Raw genomic sequence first — 15,994 nt, 5'->3', positions numbered from 1 at the left:
CTATGACCCTTGGGCCTCTCCAACCAAGAAGAGCCAACATTACATTTCATCTCTCCTGCAACACTCACATCCTCCATATGTACATTGTACATCATTTCATCCATTTATAGCTGAAGGACTCTTAACCATTTGTGTCTTCTTTTTTTTTTCTTTTTCAGTGAATGTAGTTTCTGAAGTCTTTCTCACGCCACATTTCTTGACTGACTTATGACTGCATCCTAGCTTTTTCTCAGTCACTTTTTCACCCTTTATTTTGAATCCAAGACAATTCTCTTGTCAGTAAGATGGTTCCCCAGTCACTCTTGGTGATCGCTACAGCCAGGCCGTCATCACAATGATCCCCTTGTACTTCAAGTTTGTAGATCTTGGCTATAAAAGTCGTCATTTGCTGCTACCAGTGTCAAAATGCAACCAAATCAGGTTAAGCACTCAACTCAGTATAAATATTATGAATTATTATTATTAACTCTCTTTCTCTCATTTCTGTCTTATCTTGGAACACTGTCTCTTTGCACATTTCTTGATTCTTTTTGTCGATCCTCACCTTCATCTTGTTGAGCTGTTCGTTCAGCGGCTGCACCTGTTCGCTCTGGGGCTGGGCCGATCCCATGGCGTGCTCCGTCTCCGACAGCCACCGGAGCAGGCCCTGCAAGTTGTTCTGCTCCTCGCGGTATCGCTTCTCCAGAGCGGTCTGGGGTCAAGAGACGGACAAGGAGAAAATAATAACGATTATGACAATAATCACTTCAATTTATATTGACAAGACTATCTATGCATTTTACAAACCTTCCTAATCAGCAGAGAGAAGATAAATTGATAAGCTCTAGAGTTGCAAGGCAGACAAGAAAAAAAATATTGATAAATTCAAATTGGCACCAATGAATTGCAATGCATATCTTATTTTTGAGAAAGACTAGATGCAGCAGGTAAACTTCATCAATTCTGCACAATATCAGAGAAAAAAATCACAAAATTTGCAACTGCAGAGAGAGAAAGAGGAATGGGAACGAAATTTAACCTTCAAACACATGTTGCTGGATTATGGATCAGTTATGAATTACAGATTGTAAGCAATTACGAGCCTTTCGAAAAATCTGCAACTAAACCAAACAATCACAGGATGTACAAAATGTATAAAAAACAGTTAAATATATTAATAAAGGGCTCAAATCAAAAAAAAAAAAAAAAATATATATATATATATATATATTTTTACTCTACCTCACAAAACATTGGCAATAAATTAACATTATGATAAAACTATAGGTCTACACTGCCAAATCAAAGTTCAGCGATTCTGGGGCTTGATGGGTCACTAAGTGAGGAATCATTGGTCAAGAGAAAGATCGGCGGGGGATCTCACTGACCATCTCATCCTTCTCCTTGCGGCGATGTCCGAGGGAGGACTGCAGCTCGCGCAGTCTCGCCTCGGCCATCTGGACGATCTGGTCGTAGCCGCGGCGCAGGTCGCCCATCTTGGTGTTCAGCTCCTTCTGCTGCTCAGGCTTCAGGTACTGGTCCTTGTTGTTGTAGATGAAGCGGTCCGCCTTGGACAGCGCGTCACTGATCGGCTCCTTCTGGTGGACAATCTCCTCCAGGAAGTTCTGTCCGGGACAAGGCACAGTGTATAATCACTTATTAGTGGGTATACACTGTATATGCGTGTATGTACACGTACCAAGTGTATGTGTCGTATGGCATAATCGTACAAAGATACACTGTACAAAATGTATGACGAAAGCAAGTTCAAGCACAAAAATAAAAGCTGTTTGTAGTGCACTTCTGAACAGTAAATCAAAGCAAAATGTGCATGTTTAGAAAGTGTTTGTGGTGTGTAAGAAGTAAATGCATAGAAAATAAACCTCTACAAAATTTGGGCATTGCAGTCATGTTCACCAATACAAAGTGTAGTAGTACATGTATGTTGTGCAAGTGGAACAAATTTGCAAATGGCTACAAGTGTTCTCTTCCTAACTGTAAAGGATACAAGCTGTACTTGAAAGGAAGGGGGCAGTACAGCAAGAGCACATTCTATTAGGCAGGAAATGCACAAATTGTTCCTCTCAAATTCATCACTCAAAAATCATTTTCCTCACCTTGTGCTTCTCGAGTTGAAAGGTCAAAGTGGGAATGTCCTTGCTGACCGGCTCCATGTTGGTCAGCTTCTGCTGAGTGATGTTGGTCCAGTAGCAGAGATCACTGACCGCCTGGAAGATGTTGCGGTACTCCTTGTCCAGATCGGCCTGATGGTCGCAAGAATTGTGTTTTTTAGATGGAAGACAAAGTGGTAAGGGTGGGGTAACCACGATAAAAAGGGGGTGAGACAAAGGAGGGGTAGGGATGGTGTGAAGGACGGTGGCAGATGGAGTGACAGAAGGGGGAGCAGAATGCAACACATGGGGGGAAAATATGGAGGATGGGGGTGGAGATGATAATGTCGTGGTAAAAAATTCAGGAAAGGAAGAGGAAGGGAAGAATAAAACCTGTATTAACATCTTGAGGTCACATGATTGTCACATGATTGAAATGATTTACTTACCTGATGATCAAATTACAACTGTGGTGATTAAAAACCTAAAACATTAGTCAACATACAAATTGTAATATATGCTTCCTACAGTGTACATCGTATTGTGTTCGAGTATTCATGTCAAGGGGGGAAAAAAGATAATGACAGAAAAATATGAACCATTGTACAGTGTTTAATAGAGTGTTTCTGTAACTTGTGACAATTGTTTTCATGTTTTGATTTGCATGTAGACACTTTTTCTCATCATAACGCACACACACCCCTACACACAACAAATACAATACGATGTACCATCAAAAGTTAAACAAGAAAGTGCACAAGAAAACAATGTCTGCATGGCTGTAAACTAACATTTTCAACATACGGTGTATACCCATTAAAGATGCACCATGCAAAAGTGCATATTAATGCACATTTTACGACTTAGTTAGATTGTTTCTCGCATTTTTGTTTGATTACCTCTCTACACTTTACAAAATGTATGATAAGGGTTTTGGCTATTTTGACATCATGCCCATGAATTTAAAATGGTATCAATGTAATCATCCAACATGGATCTAAACTTGCTAGGATACATATTGAATTACTTACACTTTTCAATTTAAAACAATGATATCTGTGATAAATTTGCATTATATGACTTGGAAAGTGTAATCTTCCTTTATCAGGACTTTGATGCAACGAGCGCAAATACACGTAGTAAATGAATTTCTTGAATAACTTATTCAAAAGCAAGTGATTATGTGATGGCTATTTACACATTGATTACAAAAGTGTTGGTAAGAACAGTCAAATGAGGTGTAAAATTAAACGAGCAAGTTTATTTGTTTTGTTTTTTTAAGGAACCAAATACATATTTTTTTGATATACATGCCAGCACTTTAGCCCCATGAGTAAGATTGAAGATATAGATTATCTAATCTAAAAGCAAAATTATGGAATACACAATCCAGAAAAAAAAAAATCAGGGGTGGGAAAAAAAAATAAAAATCAGAAGCACACTTTAAATGAAACCAAGCATTATTTTTGGGGGAAAAAACAAACAAACAAACAAACAAACACAAAATAAACAGACAAACACAAAATGTCAGGGAAAAAACAACATCACAAGGTCAAGAACCACAAAAGAAAAAAAAAACACAAGGGTGATGATATTACACAAGATGGGAAAAATAAAATCACTGGACACAACAAGTGAGACATCCAGACAGACACGCAAAAATATCAGACGGAAGAAGGAGCTCAGGACACTGTGAGAGAAAAAGAGGGGGGTCACTCCAAAACTAGAAAGGACCAGTTGAAGGACGACCAAGTTTATTTGCATCAATGGTAGGTGGGCGGGGTCATTCATCAGTTAATTCATCTGACTGGAATTTACCTGAGTTTGACAGATACTGAAAATCTTCCACGGTGATCGTATTACAAGTTTGTAACTTTCCAATGATCCCATTCTATTCGTTATGGCTGCATACAATGTGCACTGTACAATTGTACCTTAAAAGTGTTAGAGCAAAACATTCATATAAAACAATGTACTACTGTCATCTCTGGTTCCATTGTTCAATGTTTCTAAACATCATTAACTTTGTGACATACATACAATTACAAGCAGTATATCTGACATGCTACAATATAGATGACAGCGCTCCCATGTGAATTGTGAAAAGTTAAGAAGGGAAGAAACACAAATGGCTTTACTGATGAAGATGTGGCATGTAAAATGCTACCAAAGAAATGTATGAGTCACAATGAAAATATATGATAAATTCAAACTCACTGTTACTAAATGACTTTCCTATGGTAACATTCTCAAAACCATGATCCCAAAGTACTACTGTTGTTGTCCACTAAAGGGTCCCTGATGACTTAAAAAGACACTTGGTTGGAAGTTTAATCTTTCGAAAGAATATCAAAAGAAGTCTAATCTCTCCTCCTGAAGATTGGCATTAGCACTGGCATGGGACGATACATAACTTTCCAGAAGCACAATTTGAATGAATTAAGAGACTCCAATGAAAGTTCAAGTTGACTTCACTATGTTGACTTTGATAATTCAAACCAACATAATGGAAGAAGTTTCATCAATATCAAAACTAGGAAGATAAAGAGATAAAGTTTCATGTTTTCATGAAACAGGGATGCTAAGCATAACCAAACAGTTATGCAAATGAGATGTAAATATGATGTCACCTTCTTACAGTTTCCACGGGCCTGTGCAAATAATCTTCATTACATTTCTTGTCTACAAAATAACATCAAACTTTAAAGAGAACATTGTGTCACATGCAGCAAATTATTGTTAAATTGTGATAATCTCGCAATGATGGGGCTACAGTTTACACTCTCGTGTAGGTGCTGAATTACAAACAAAACACACCTTGGTTTTCTTTATTTTTAGTGTGCTAAAAAATGGGCGAGATGTGATGCAATGATATTGTCACCTCATCAAATGCACATACATGCGATCATGCGACTAATACATGTATCACCGACGTACGAAAACAACTAAATCTGGGAAATTCCTTCACTTTCTTAATACATGAAGCATGATTCTGATGAAACTTCTACCATTCTCTATCTATGGCTTTCCTCTCTTCAGCAAGTCAACTTGAAACTGGAGTGGTATCACATTCCAACTGGTTCCTGTCTTCCATACCTCCTCACATTTGTTGGTCTTTTGGAAAGGTTAGTTTGCCAGAAAGAAGATGACCTTTTCTTTTTTTCTTTTTTCTTTCAAAGTTTGAAGCACAATTTCAAGTTGCTAATCGCATGGATTCACAGCACAACAAACACGACAACACTGCAGAGGATAGCGGCCATCAGCAAAAGATCAGTTCACCATCACCATCCTAATTTTTGGCAATTTCAGAATCGAGACACGAGTTCTGAATTTTGTTTATCTTGACTGTTGTTCCGTAAATTTGAAGACATTTGTTTTGTCCGATGGCAAAAAAAAAAAAAAAATCTAAATGTTTATCACATAGAGAATAGCCATGTTGCACATTTGCAGATGCAGCACAAATTTGGTGTTATATACAAACATGACATCTGAATGACTGTTGTTACACATAGTTAATCACTGAAATACTACAAATGATAACATGATAATGGCATTGGAATGAGAATGAAAAAAAGAAAATGATGAGAATGCTTAAAGATAATGAAAGATTCACTTCACTACATCTTTGTGTTGTTGTTTTTTCTTTGAATGATTAAAAAAGGAACTGCACAAGCTTATTGCTTTGATACCCATGTGAGTGTGAGAAAGCTTTAAAAATTCAGTTTCTATAAACACTTACAAACTAACTACCATATATACAATTGTACCTTATTATTTATTCTGTGTGTTGCAGACGAAGATGAATTTGAATGCATGAAATTTGGCTTTAGAGTGAAAAAAAAAATAAACACCTTAATATGCAACTTTGGTATCATGCTCTCAATATCATACTCCTTTCAAAATGGTTGCCAAATCCTACACATGGGAATAATTTATAACTCTGGGTGAAAGCATGGACACACACTATGTAGAGCACTTTTTGGTAATGTTGGCATGGCAGACTCACATTCATTTGATGATTGATAAATGAAACACACATGATGCATTCCTTTAAACTGCACTGAAAAGGAATGGTGGTATATACATATACATACACTACTGAGGTCCCACATACCAGCAGTGTAAAATACATGTAGATGTGTATCAAATTGTGCAAATATTACAGCTGTAGTATAAACTATTACAATGTATATGCAAAGATGCACCAATTGATATGAGCGCCAGATTACTGTAGCTGCACCCCTTCAAATGCTGATTTGCAATATAAACTCGGAAGATATCATACCAGAGCACTATGTTACCCTCGCTAAGCTTCTACACTATGCATGTAGGCCAAGTTCATTAAGTCACACGTGTACAAGCACGTACAGAATATATTGGTGTAAATTGTATAAAGAAAATTATATAAATGAAGAGAAAAAGTTGGAGGAGGGGAGAATGTCAAAAAAACCTGCAGGATTTCGTCAACTGTCAAAATATGCTTTCAAATATTCACGATTTCAAAATCCAAAACAGAACAAAAAAACAAAAACAAAAATCTTTCTGGATTTGTGATCAGATGAATTTCAGTGCATATAGTATGTGTGGATGTAACAAACAAATTACACTGTTTAGCTTTAGTAATAGGTGTGCATTTTTCAGCACAGCTGTTCGACTGTGTGAACCAGCTTTAAAGTGGAAAGTGAAGTTGAAATGCTGCGACTGGTTGCGTGTCAGACAAATTTAATGATTGGAAAGGTAAAACATCAAAATCAAAATCTGATTAAGTCAAGTACGTCGTAGAATGACAAATTTGTTCAAAGTCGTCTTTGAATAACAAAACTGCCTTTTATGGGAAAGGTACACTGTACACTGTTCAATGTTTAAATAAATGAATGTTTGTGAAGGTATCAGTGTCTACAATGTTCTGCATTTTATCAAGCACATTTTGGAGAGCAGAGTCAGTGGAAAGTTCATGTCCTTAGCTGATTTACGTGTTGCAATTTCAAATTGTGATTTAACATGTATTGATTGCAAAATATGTGAATGTACATGTACAAATGGTGGGGGGAAAAAAAGATTAAAATGTGAATGAGTTGAAAACATTGATGGTTAGAGACAGACAGATAGACAGACAGACAGAAATGCAGATAAATGAATATATTTGTTGATGGATATTATGGTGAGACAGACAGATTGACAGTAAGAGAAAGAGAGAAGGAGAGAGAGAAGAGAGAGATAAAGATACACGCAGAGAGACAGAGAGCGATAAAAGATAATGTTAATAAACACTCTGCACCCGGTGTGAGCTTACCCAATAGAGGAACCCTTTAGACGTTGGGGAGGTAATCGTGTTAGCTGAGCTATCTAGGGTAAGCGCTGCCATAGCGACAGCATCGTTACGCGGAGTAACAGCAGAAGAAGTAGGAGCGAGAGCGGAGGACACGGAGGAGGTCGGAGGGTCGGAACCAAAGGAATCCCTTGCCTGGTCTCCACTGGTAGCGGGCGGTTCCCGCAGGAGCATCTGCACCCTCCGCATCACCACCTCGGGGGCGTTAATCGGCGATCGGTGCGTGCTCAGGTAGTACGGCTCATCCTCTCCTCCTCTGCCACCATCGGCGGACATTTCGAAAGTGCGAACGGTTCGCACCGTGCCTGTCCTGCGCATCGTTATCTTAATCTCACCATCATCGCCCCGTGGCATTGACTCTGAACCGAGGTTCGCCCGTTCCTGCGGAATCGCAGTTCTGGACTTCTCACCGGGCAGACCGCCCTGCTGCTGCCTCTGAGCAGCATCGCCACCTGGACCGACAGTAGTACGCCCTCTACCGAGGGGCGGTTGCATTGACACCGAGCGCCCCTCGAATGTCAAGTAGGCCTCGCCGCGCACGGCCGGCATGCCCTCGAACACTCGTTTGGCAACCATCGTCCTGCGAGTGGGCGACAGGCTCTCATACAGTTTAGGGGTCACCTCAAGATCAATCTGCAAAATAGATGGAAGCAATACAATGGTAATTTCCAAACTTAGCAAACCAGCAAAGATTCATATTCTACTGTAGTTTCCAATGAAGAGTGGATATGAATAACTCCTGCAAGAGTCAAAATGCCATGGTGACATTAATATTGTTTTTGAAAAATCAGTAACTACAATTTGTAGCTTCATATACAGTGTGTACCAGTAGGATATATTTCTTGACACTATATTTCTACACAGATACAATCTTATCTTCATAAATTTCACACAAATTCTTCCCTTTTGCAGATTGATTCTGTCATTTGAATCTTATCATTTCTTAGGATTTCTTGAGAGGAATAGCAGAGGCACTGCAAAATGTCTCTACTGCCTTTATTTCATGAATAAAAGTTATAAATCAAAGAAAAGAGATTTTTTTTTCATCTCAAATTTGACTGACATATAGTGCGGATCATATATCAAGCTCTACCTTTCCAAATTTATTTGCAGTTAAGATCCTTTGAACAAGATTACATTTATTTCTAGATAGCATGCTCGAAAATAAAGAAATTCCCACATGCATGCATCCATCATGCAAAATGTTAGGTTGATCAAAAATGATATAACAAGACTCATTTCAAAATCTACAAAGAAAAATTATAAAAATGGAATTGTGTCAGAAGTTAAGGTTCCAAAATTTGCACTTGACTGTCCAACATCGGCTCAAAATGTCTGAAAACAATCACAAATCTACATGTTTTATGCATCGTAAATCCAACTCATGGTGATGGTACAGTATGTTGAAGTGTACTGTGTCGACTATACATTCTCAAAACTAAACACTGTGTATACATATTAAAGGGACTGTACAGTACTGGTTGAGGTGGAAATTCATGTTTTGAACTTTCCTAAGTGAGATAATGAAAAGCCTCTTATGAAATCTGAAAGAGCATGTAATTTTAAGAAGGATTCAACGTTTATTTGATGAAAATTGGTTTTCAAATGGCTGAGATATCCAAAAAAGTGCGAATAATAAAAGGCGACATGCCACAACTTTATTAGGATCTCTTTGTTTCACCTTGTTTTTGGATATCTCAGCCATTTCAAAACCAATTTTCATCGAATAAACTTTTGATACCCCTTAGAACTGCATGCTCTTTGACATCTCATAGAGTGGTTTCTGAATATCTCGCAAAACGTTGAAAGCTAAATCCTCACCTCGACCAGAACTGTACACACCCTTTAATGTGTGGTAAATGTCAAAACCTACATTGTACTACGAATGAATGCAGAGTGCACATAGAACTTTGGATAATTAACACTGAACACATACACTGTACACTTGGATTGACACTGTACAGTGTATAATATTGTACAAGTGTACATGAATCTACACAAGTCATACACAATAAAGAAGTGACGTCTCTGGGTCTGTTGAGTGTAATGTGATGCTGTTGATGTGCTTTTAATCACTTCTATTGCAATGATGTGCTCAGAATAATAACCTTTGAAATGAACAAGCTACAGTGTAGTCACATTAACAGGCTGATTTTCTTCTTCTTGTTTGTCTTCTGATCACCAGATACGAAAAAAAAAACAACCACTAAAGTAAGTCAATACTCGGTCAAGGTGTGCACATGCCTGTATACATGTAAATTGTATGTACAATGTATGTATGAAATACATACACATACACGTGTAATATGTAGTGTATGTGTGTATGTACAGCTTGTATGTACAGCCTTGATAAAGGCAAGTTTCCACATGTGTGACTATCAAACAAAATATACTCACTGACGATATATACAACACACACAAATACAATAAAACAAAATGAGACTGTCGGCTAACAAAACAAAATGAAAAAAGGCATTAAAAGTGTAGAAGTGATCTGAAATAATATGCAATCATCCTTCAGATGTCCAAATGAATGGATGTGATTTTGAGTAAGATGTCACTGGTTATATGTCATACATGTATATGTAGAAAAAAGAAATTTATGCAGCATAAACAAACATCTGTAATTAGTGGTCAAGCAAAATTTTTCAAATGAAGAGTACAACCATGTACTGCTTATATTGGGACATTAATTGGGATATGTTTCTTCCAGTTTTCTTTCTTTTTTTCTCTTTAAATCTCAGGTGCTACAATGTATTCTGTTGCTGGTTTTGGAGTGATTTTCTTTTTTCCATTTTTTTTTTTTGACTCATCACACCAGGAAAGGTTGGGATACTATTCAAAAACAATGTCATATTCTGGACAACAACCCAAGCACAGACCATACAAGAACAATCTCCATAATGAATGTACACGTACAATGTCTATTATTCTCTACATTTGTTGTAATTCAAATTATGCTTCTGACAAAGCTACAAAGAAATAAAGTGGGCTGTTCTTAATCAACTGTATGATCTCCTTGTCTCAGTGACTTCATTATTTTCTTTTTGTATGACATAAAGTTTGTCTGTCCATTTCATTCTTACTAATAAAGAGATCTCTATCTATTCTGCCACCCAACCCATCCATTCTATGAGAAAAGTATTGTTCTGACATCAAAGACAGCTTCTTTCCCCCTCCCCCAGAGCATGACAATATCTGGTAATACCTTAGAAATCATGCAGTAGCAATTATGAGCTGAGAAGATGCACAATATAACTTATCATCTTTGTTTGCTGTGGTACCATTCTGTGAGGTGACCAAAAATGGAAAAAAAAAATAAATAAATAAATTTTACAAAAAATTAAAGTCACCCCCCCCCCCCCAAAAAAAAAAAAAAAAAATAATAATTTAATAACAAAATTGCAAGAATCTCTGAACTTTTTCAAACAAAGGCATGCAGAGTTAAGCAGAGGGGGACAAACTTCATGTCGGCAGATATTAAAGACGATGCAAATTTTGAAAGCAATCTTGACGGGGACAGCGTGATGATTAAGGCACCTCATGCCAGCCCTAATGCTGTATCATTCATTCACATGCATGCATACAACTACGGATGGAACAAGTACGAGCCGAGGTGAAATGCGAGAGTGAGCCACATGCATCGGTGCAAAGGATGGTGGGAAGGGGGCGGCATGCAACATGGATGGCGTGTGATGACGAGGAGGACAGACGGTGCTGGAAAATTCAGAGCAAGAGGGTTCTTAAACTCACCTTTCAAAAAGGAGGCGCTTTGGCAAGCCGACGGAACTTTTCTAACGCGATGACATTTCGGATATTCGCTTTTTTTTATCAGTTATAATTGTTACTGTCATTGTATGATGTTTTCAACACAGCAATATCTTCCATTATGCTTAGTCACAAAAAGAGATGATTCATCTATATCTATCGGGATGACAATTATATACTTATGATTCCTTGGTAAGATGGATATATATATTTTGGTTAGTGTTATTCATGTTTTGGGGGTTATTTGAGAGGATTTTTCTAGGCTAGAATCACACAGGACAACACATGAGACAGAGGGATGATTTCTATGTGGGCCCACAAATACAGATAAACGTTTGATACAAATGTATGTGTACAATTTGTACTATCAACTCGACAAAATAATGTGCCTCGTCAGAAGGCAAGTCATTACTTATGTTCACTGTCAAGCCAAATAAAGTTTTAAAAGTTACATGAACACAGTGTTATGGTGACTTACTACAGTCCAGTACAAAATGGATGCCGTAGTATGAGCATGGTGTACACTTTATTTATACAGTGTGTTTGTATGAAGACTGTGAACAACAAATGTACAGTTTCTGTACATGTACTGTACACTGCGTGACACACATACCATGATACATCATATGGGCTGGAATACCAATTTTCTCCTTTTTTTTCTGATGGTTGTAATGTACATAAAATGAAATCACAACAAACCACTTTTCTGGAAAGGATGTTTGAGCCTGTACAGTGTAAATGTGTGTAGTCATGCAATATCAACTTTGTGGCAGTTTTCTTAACATCGTAAGATGTGACGATACAATAGCATGAGCTCAACATTAAGCAAAAAACAGGATGTAATTTCTCTAACTTTACAATGTTAGCATTTTTTATGGTTCTTACAATAAACGTATAGCTTGAAATGAGTTACTATCAAAGAGTGCTACCCATGGAAAGATACGTTACGACACTTGCAACTAGGTTTTTGATGCAGAATTTATATTCCTTCAATGCTGCCAATTTGCTAAGTAGCAAACACAGCACTGATTGATTAGAGAAAGAAATTCCTAAATGCTCACTGATAGGCCAACTATTTCAGAAATCACAAGTTTATGTGAAATGAGCCACACATTCAACACATTTGGTTAGTTTAGACAGGTAACTCATCTACATTAGATATGAAAACACACACACAATATAATACAAACACAACAGGAAAAAAAATCCTGTGGTAAAAACTTTTCAAAAATATGCACTGAATAACAATAAAATGGTTAGTGCAACTATAATGTATGACAGATATACTAGTTCTCTGAAAAAAGGAAATGATGGTTGAGTAACGTCAAGTTTTCCACTTAATGAATGCAAGGAGAGGCACACACAGGAAATGGTTCTTTCAAACAAAGCAATGGGGCAAGGTACAGTGTAGAAGATACGTATGTGCCTTGCAAGCACACACGCACCTCTGATTACCCTAAAACCTACACATTTGAGTGATGCTGTTGTGCTACAGCTTATAACTTCAATTTGATGTCATTAACTGCTTGTAGAGAATTTCTGAATGAATCAACAAAATCTAAGTTTTGAGGAGTAGTGATGTAAACAGCAGTGATAGCATTTTTATAGTATTGTACAAAGTCAAATGCTCTTTGTCGTAACCATCATCATACATGTAACTTTAATGTAAATGGAGTAGATATTTGAAAAAAAAAAAAAAAAAGATATCACAACTGAAACATTGGTTTTGTCTGCTCAAAATAAATACAAAACTTGTGAGTTTCCGTGTGGCTTGCCTTTACATATGTGTGCAAATATAGCTAATTTCCTTCTATTATCTACCATTTTTTAAAACCATTTTCTTCATAGATTTGATTATCAGCTCACTGACAGAGAGTACAATTGTATGTCTGTATATTTTTGAGCATGACATAAGGTCAAGGAATGCATGTACACTCTCAAAATAATGTAGAAAAGTTTGCAGTTTTGTTTTGTTTTGTTTTGTTCTTTATTTTATTTCACTTTAAATTCCTCGAATACCTGGCCTTTCTATGGCTTGTGGAAAACTTCACTTCTGAAGCAGTTCCAGAAGTCACGCACATTTCCAAAAGGGATGGATTTACATTCGTTGTGAGCAAAGTATACACAATTGTGGCACATCCTATTACATGACAATTGTCTTTTTTTCAATCATAGATAATCATGAATACTTGTATACTGGCATGTTGCAGTAAAAATATTTAGCAATGTTCACATTGTAAAAGACACTGCTTGCAGTGAAAGCAAAAAAGATTATGAAGAAAGCCAAGAGAAAATTTTGTAAAAGTTACCAGTAATAAACAAAAGAGATCTTATACTCACATTCTCCTCCTTGCCCACGGCACTGATGTTGTCCACCCGTTCCGTCACCGTGGCGACCAGATCTCGGTATCGCCGGTTGAGGGCGTCCAGCTCCTGCCGGGCCACCTCCGAGCCCCGCTCCAGCTTGGGCCGTTTGCCGGCCGACGTGGGGCCATGGAGGCCATCCATCTTTACCCGGAAGAGCTGGAGTGCCGAGTCGTACGACTGCACAAGAGGAGTTCGCATGAATTCGTCAGGAGGATCATTCTTGTCTTTCGAAAACTCGTTCATTTTTATGACTTATTGAATACCACAAGCTTTAGATTAAGATTACTTTTTCTATATTTAGAGCTCAATTTACATCACCAATCAGACTCTGAATCCTATTCAATCTAGTCTAGAGAAGAAGCCAGCACTTAAAATGATATCTTTTTTCTCTGAGCTCATTCACACACTACGGAGATATAATTCAGATGAGCTGTACAGAGGAAATTCAAATGGCTCAGTTCAATTACGGTACAGTGTACTGTGTGCAAATACAAGTGTACAGCTGTAGGTGGTCAGGTACAGTTGTTGAAATATTGACATAAATGATCTTTACATGCAATTTTGACAGCATTCTTAAGTACACAAGAAATTACTATGTACTTTGTAGTATATCAACAAATGCTGTGCACTTTGCAATAATTAAAATCTTACATGTTTTGACTGTGGTACAGACAGCCTCACATTTCACAGGGTATACACAACGTTACATGTATATACATGTGTAGATTAAATTTTTGCATTTGAGCAATGATACACATCCAGAGTTTATCCTCACGTGTATCTTCTCTTTTTGAATGGGAAAAAAAAAACACAATTCTAAACCAAACAATACAAGACTAGTTTATCAATACTGATCATAAGGCTTATAGTTACTAGTAGTTTAAGAAGGGAAGCCTTAAAGGGCAGTACTAACCTCGGCTTGTGTGATGAATTTTTCTCCTGCCTCATTGACAGCCATGATTCGCGGTTCATGCATGGCGACCTCCTGGTTGAACTCGCGTGCGGCGATGAACTGCTGCTGAAGGGTCAGCTTGTCTCTGGCCACGTGTTCAAACTCCATAAGGGTGACCTCAGCGGCTGTGATCCAGTTACTCTCACTGGTCAAGAGGTCGGTAAGCTGATGCAGCGTGTCACCTGATTGGTCCAATTTCTCGAGCCTGGGTGACCAGAGAGAGAGAGGGTACAATTTAGGGTAATCAGTAAACTTTTAATCATTGTCATCTGTTGGATTACTATCATTTCATCCTCATGATAATCCTCATGACAATCATCATCATCATCATCGTCATCATCATCATCATCAAAATTCTCTTCACTGCTAATGCATCATCATCGACAGCACCAATAAGAACTCCATCATCAGCAGAGCACCATAACCATCATCAAAATCATTGCAGTCATCACCATCACCAACACCAACTCTGCTATCACTATTGACATCACCACCATCGTCATCATCATCACTATCTTCATCACCATGACCCTCCTACAATTGTACCACAACAACCACAACCATCCCCACCATCTCCGCTACCAGCGCAATTATCACCATCGCCACCACCAAGAATATTATTATTCCCATCATTAGCACATTACTCATTACTGCTGCCATCTGTATCATTACAACCACAACCATTCAATCAACATCTTCATCAACATGAACATCTTGTCATCATAACCACAGCCATCCCTACGATCTATGCTGCCATCACCACTTCCACCTCCATCAGCATCATCATCGTCACCATCATCATTCAATCATCATAATCATGACCATCACCATCACAACCACCATCACCACCACCATTACCATCGCTCCCATCACCAATACATCATTCATCTTTATCACTATCTCCACCACCACCACCACCATCACCACCACCATCGTAACTCCCCATCACCGATACATCATTCATCATTGCCGTCCACTTCCACCCTAGCTACTACCAGCTCCACCATCACCATTTTCATTCTCGCTCACCTCTGGTGCGACTGGGAGCACACCTCCGCCCATCGGTTCACCAGTCCCTGCACCTTCTGGCCGAGCCGCTCCGCATCCCTCGTCCTACTCCCCTGCATTGTGTCCCTTACGTGCCTCTCCGTGGCAACGAGTTTGTCCATGTCTGGCTGGAATGGTGGTAATGTTCTTTGAAGCTCCTAAAGATAAATGCACGTGATATAGAGAGAGAGAGTCAACCTAAAGCTTGTTCACTGAGCATCCTACAGTTTGGTAGATCACACACCCAGTTCACTTTCAACAGATCAATCTAAGAGATAATTTTACTCTTCAGAGATGTCCTGATTTCCAGTGATGACAGGGGTATACAGAGAAATGAAGGATACCAATTTGCATCTTCTTGAAATTGGCATTAGTCTTGACATAATGATGTGGTAGATTATGTAAAACTTGTCAAATCTAAACTCAACGCATAGTACATCG

General features: G+C 38.1%; 1 protein-coding gene across 1 annotated transcript in view; it reads right to left on the bottom strand.

The window, feature by feature from the left end:
- Window positions 1-421: 421 nt before the first annotated feature.
- Window positions 422-15,994, bottom strand: part of LOC140233927 (plectin-like) — a 206,484-nt gene continuing 190,911 nt past the window's right edge. The window contains exons 32-37 of the mRNA XM_072314015.1: window positions 15,536-15,711; window positions 14,468-14,711; window positions 13,528-13,731; window positions 2,097-2,243; window positions 1,368-1,604; window positions 422-691 (exon numbers count right to left, since the gene is read on the bottom strand). Coding sequence (XP_072170116.1) covers window positions 422-691; window positions 1,368-1,604; window positions 2,097-2,243; window positions 13,528-13,731; window positions 14,468-14,711; window positions 15,536-15,711 — 1,278 coding nt within the window. The remainder of the gene's footprint in view (window positions 692-1,367; window positions 1,605-2,096; window positions 2,244-13,527; window positions 13,732-14,467; window positions 14,712-15,535; window positions 15,712-15,994) is intronic.

Source organism: Diadema setosum, chromosome 10 (assembly GCF_964275005.1).
Source record: "Diadema setosum chromosome 10, eeDiaSeto1, whole genome shotgun sequence".
Classification (NCBI taxonomy): domain Eukaryota; kingdom Metazoa; phylum Echinodermata; class Echinoidea; order Diadematoida; family Diadematidae; genus Diadema; species Diadema setosum.
The sequence above is the reverse complement of the archived record's forward strand: the minus strand, read 5'-3'. Positions and strand labels throughout refer to the sequence as shown.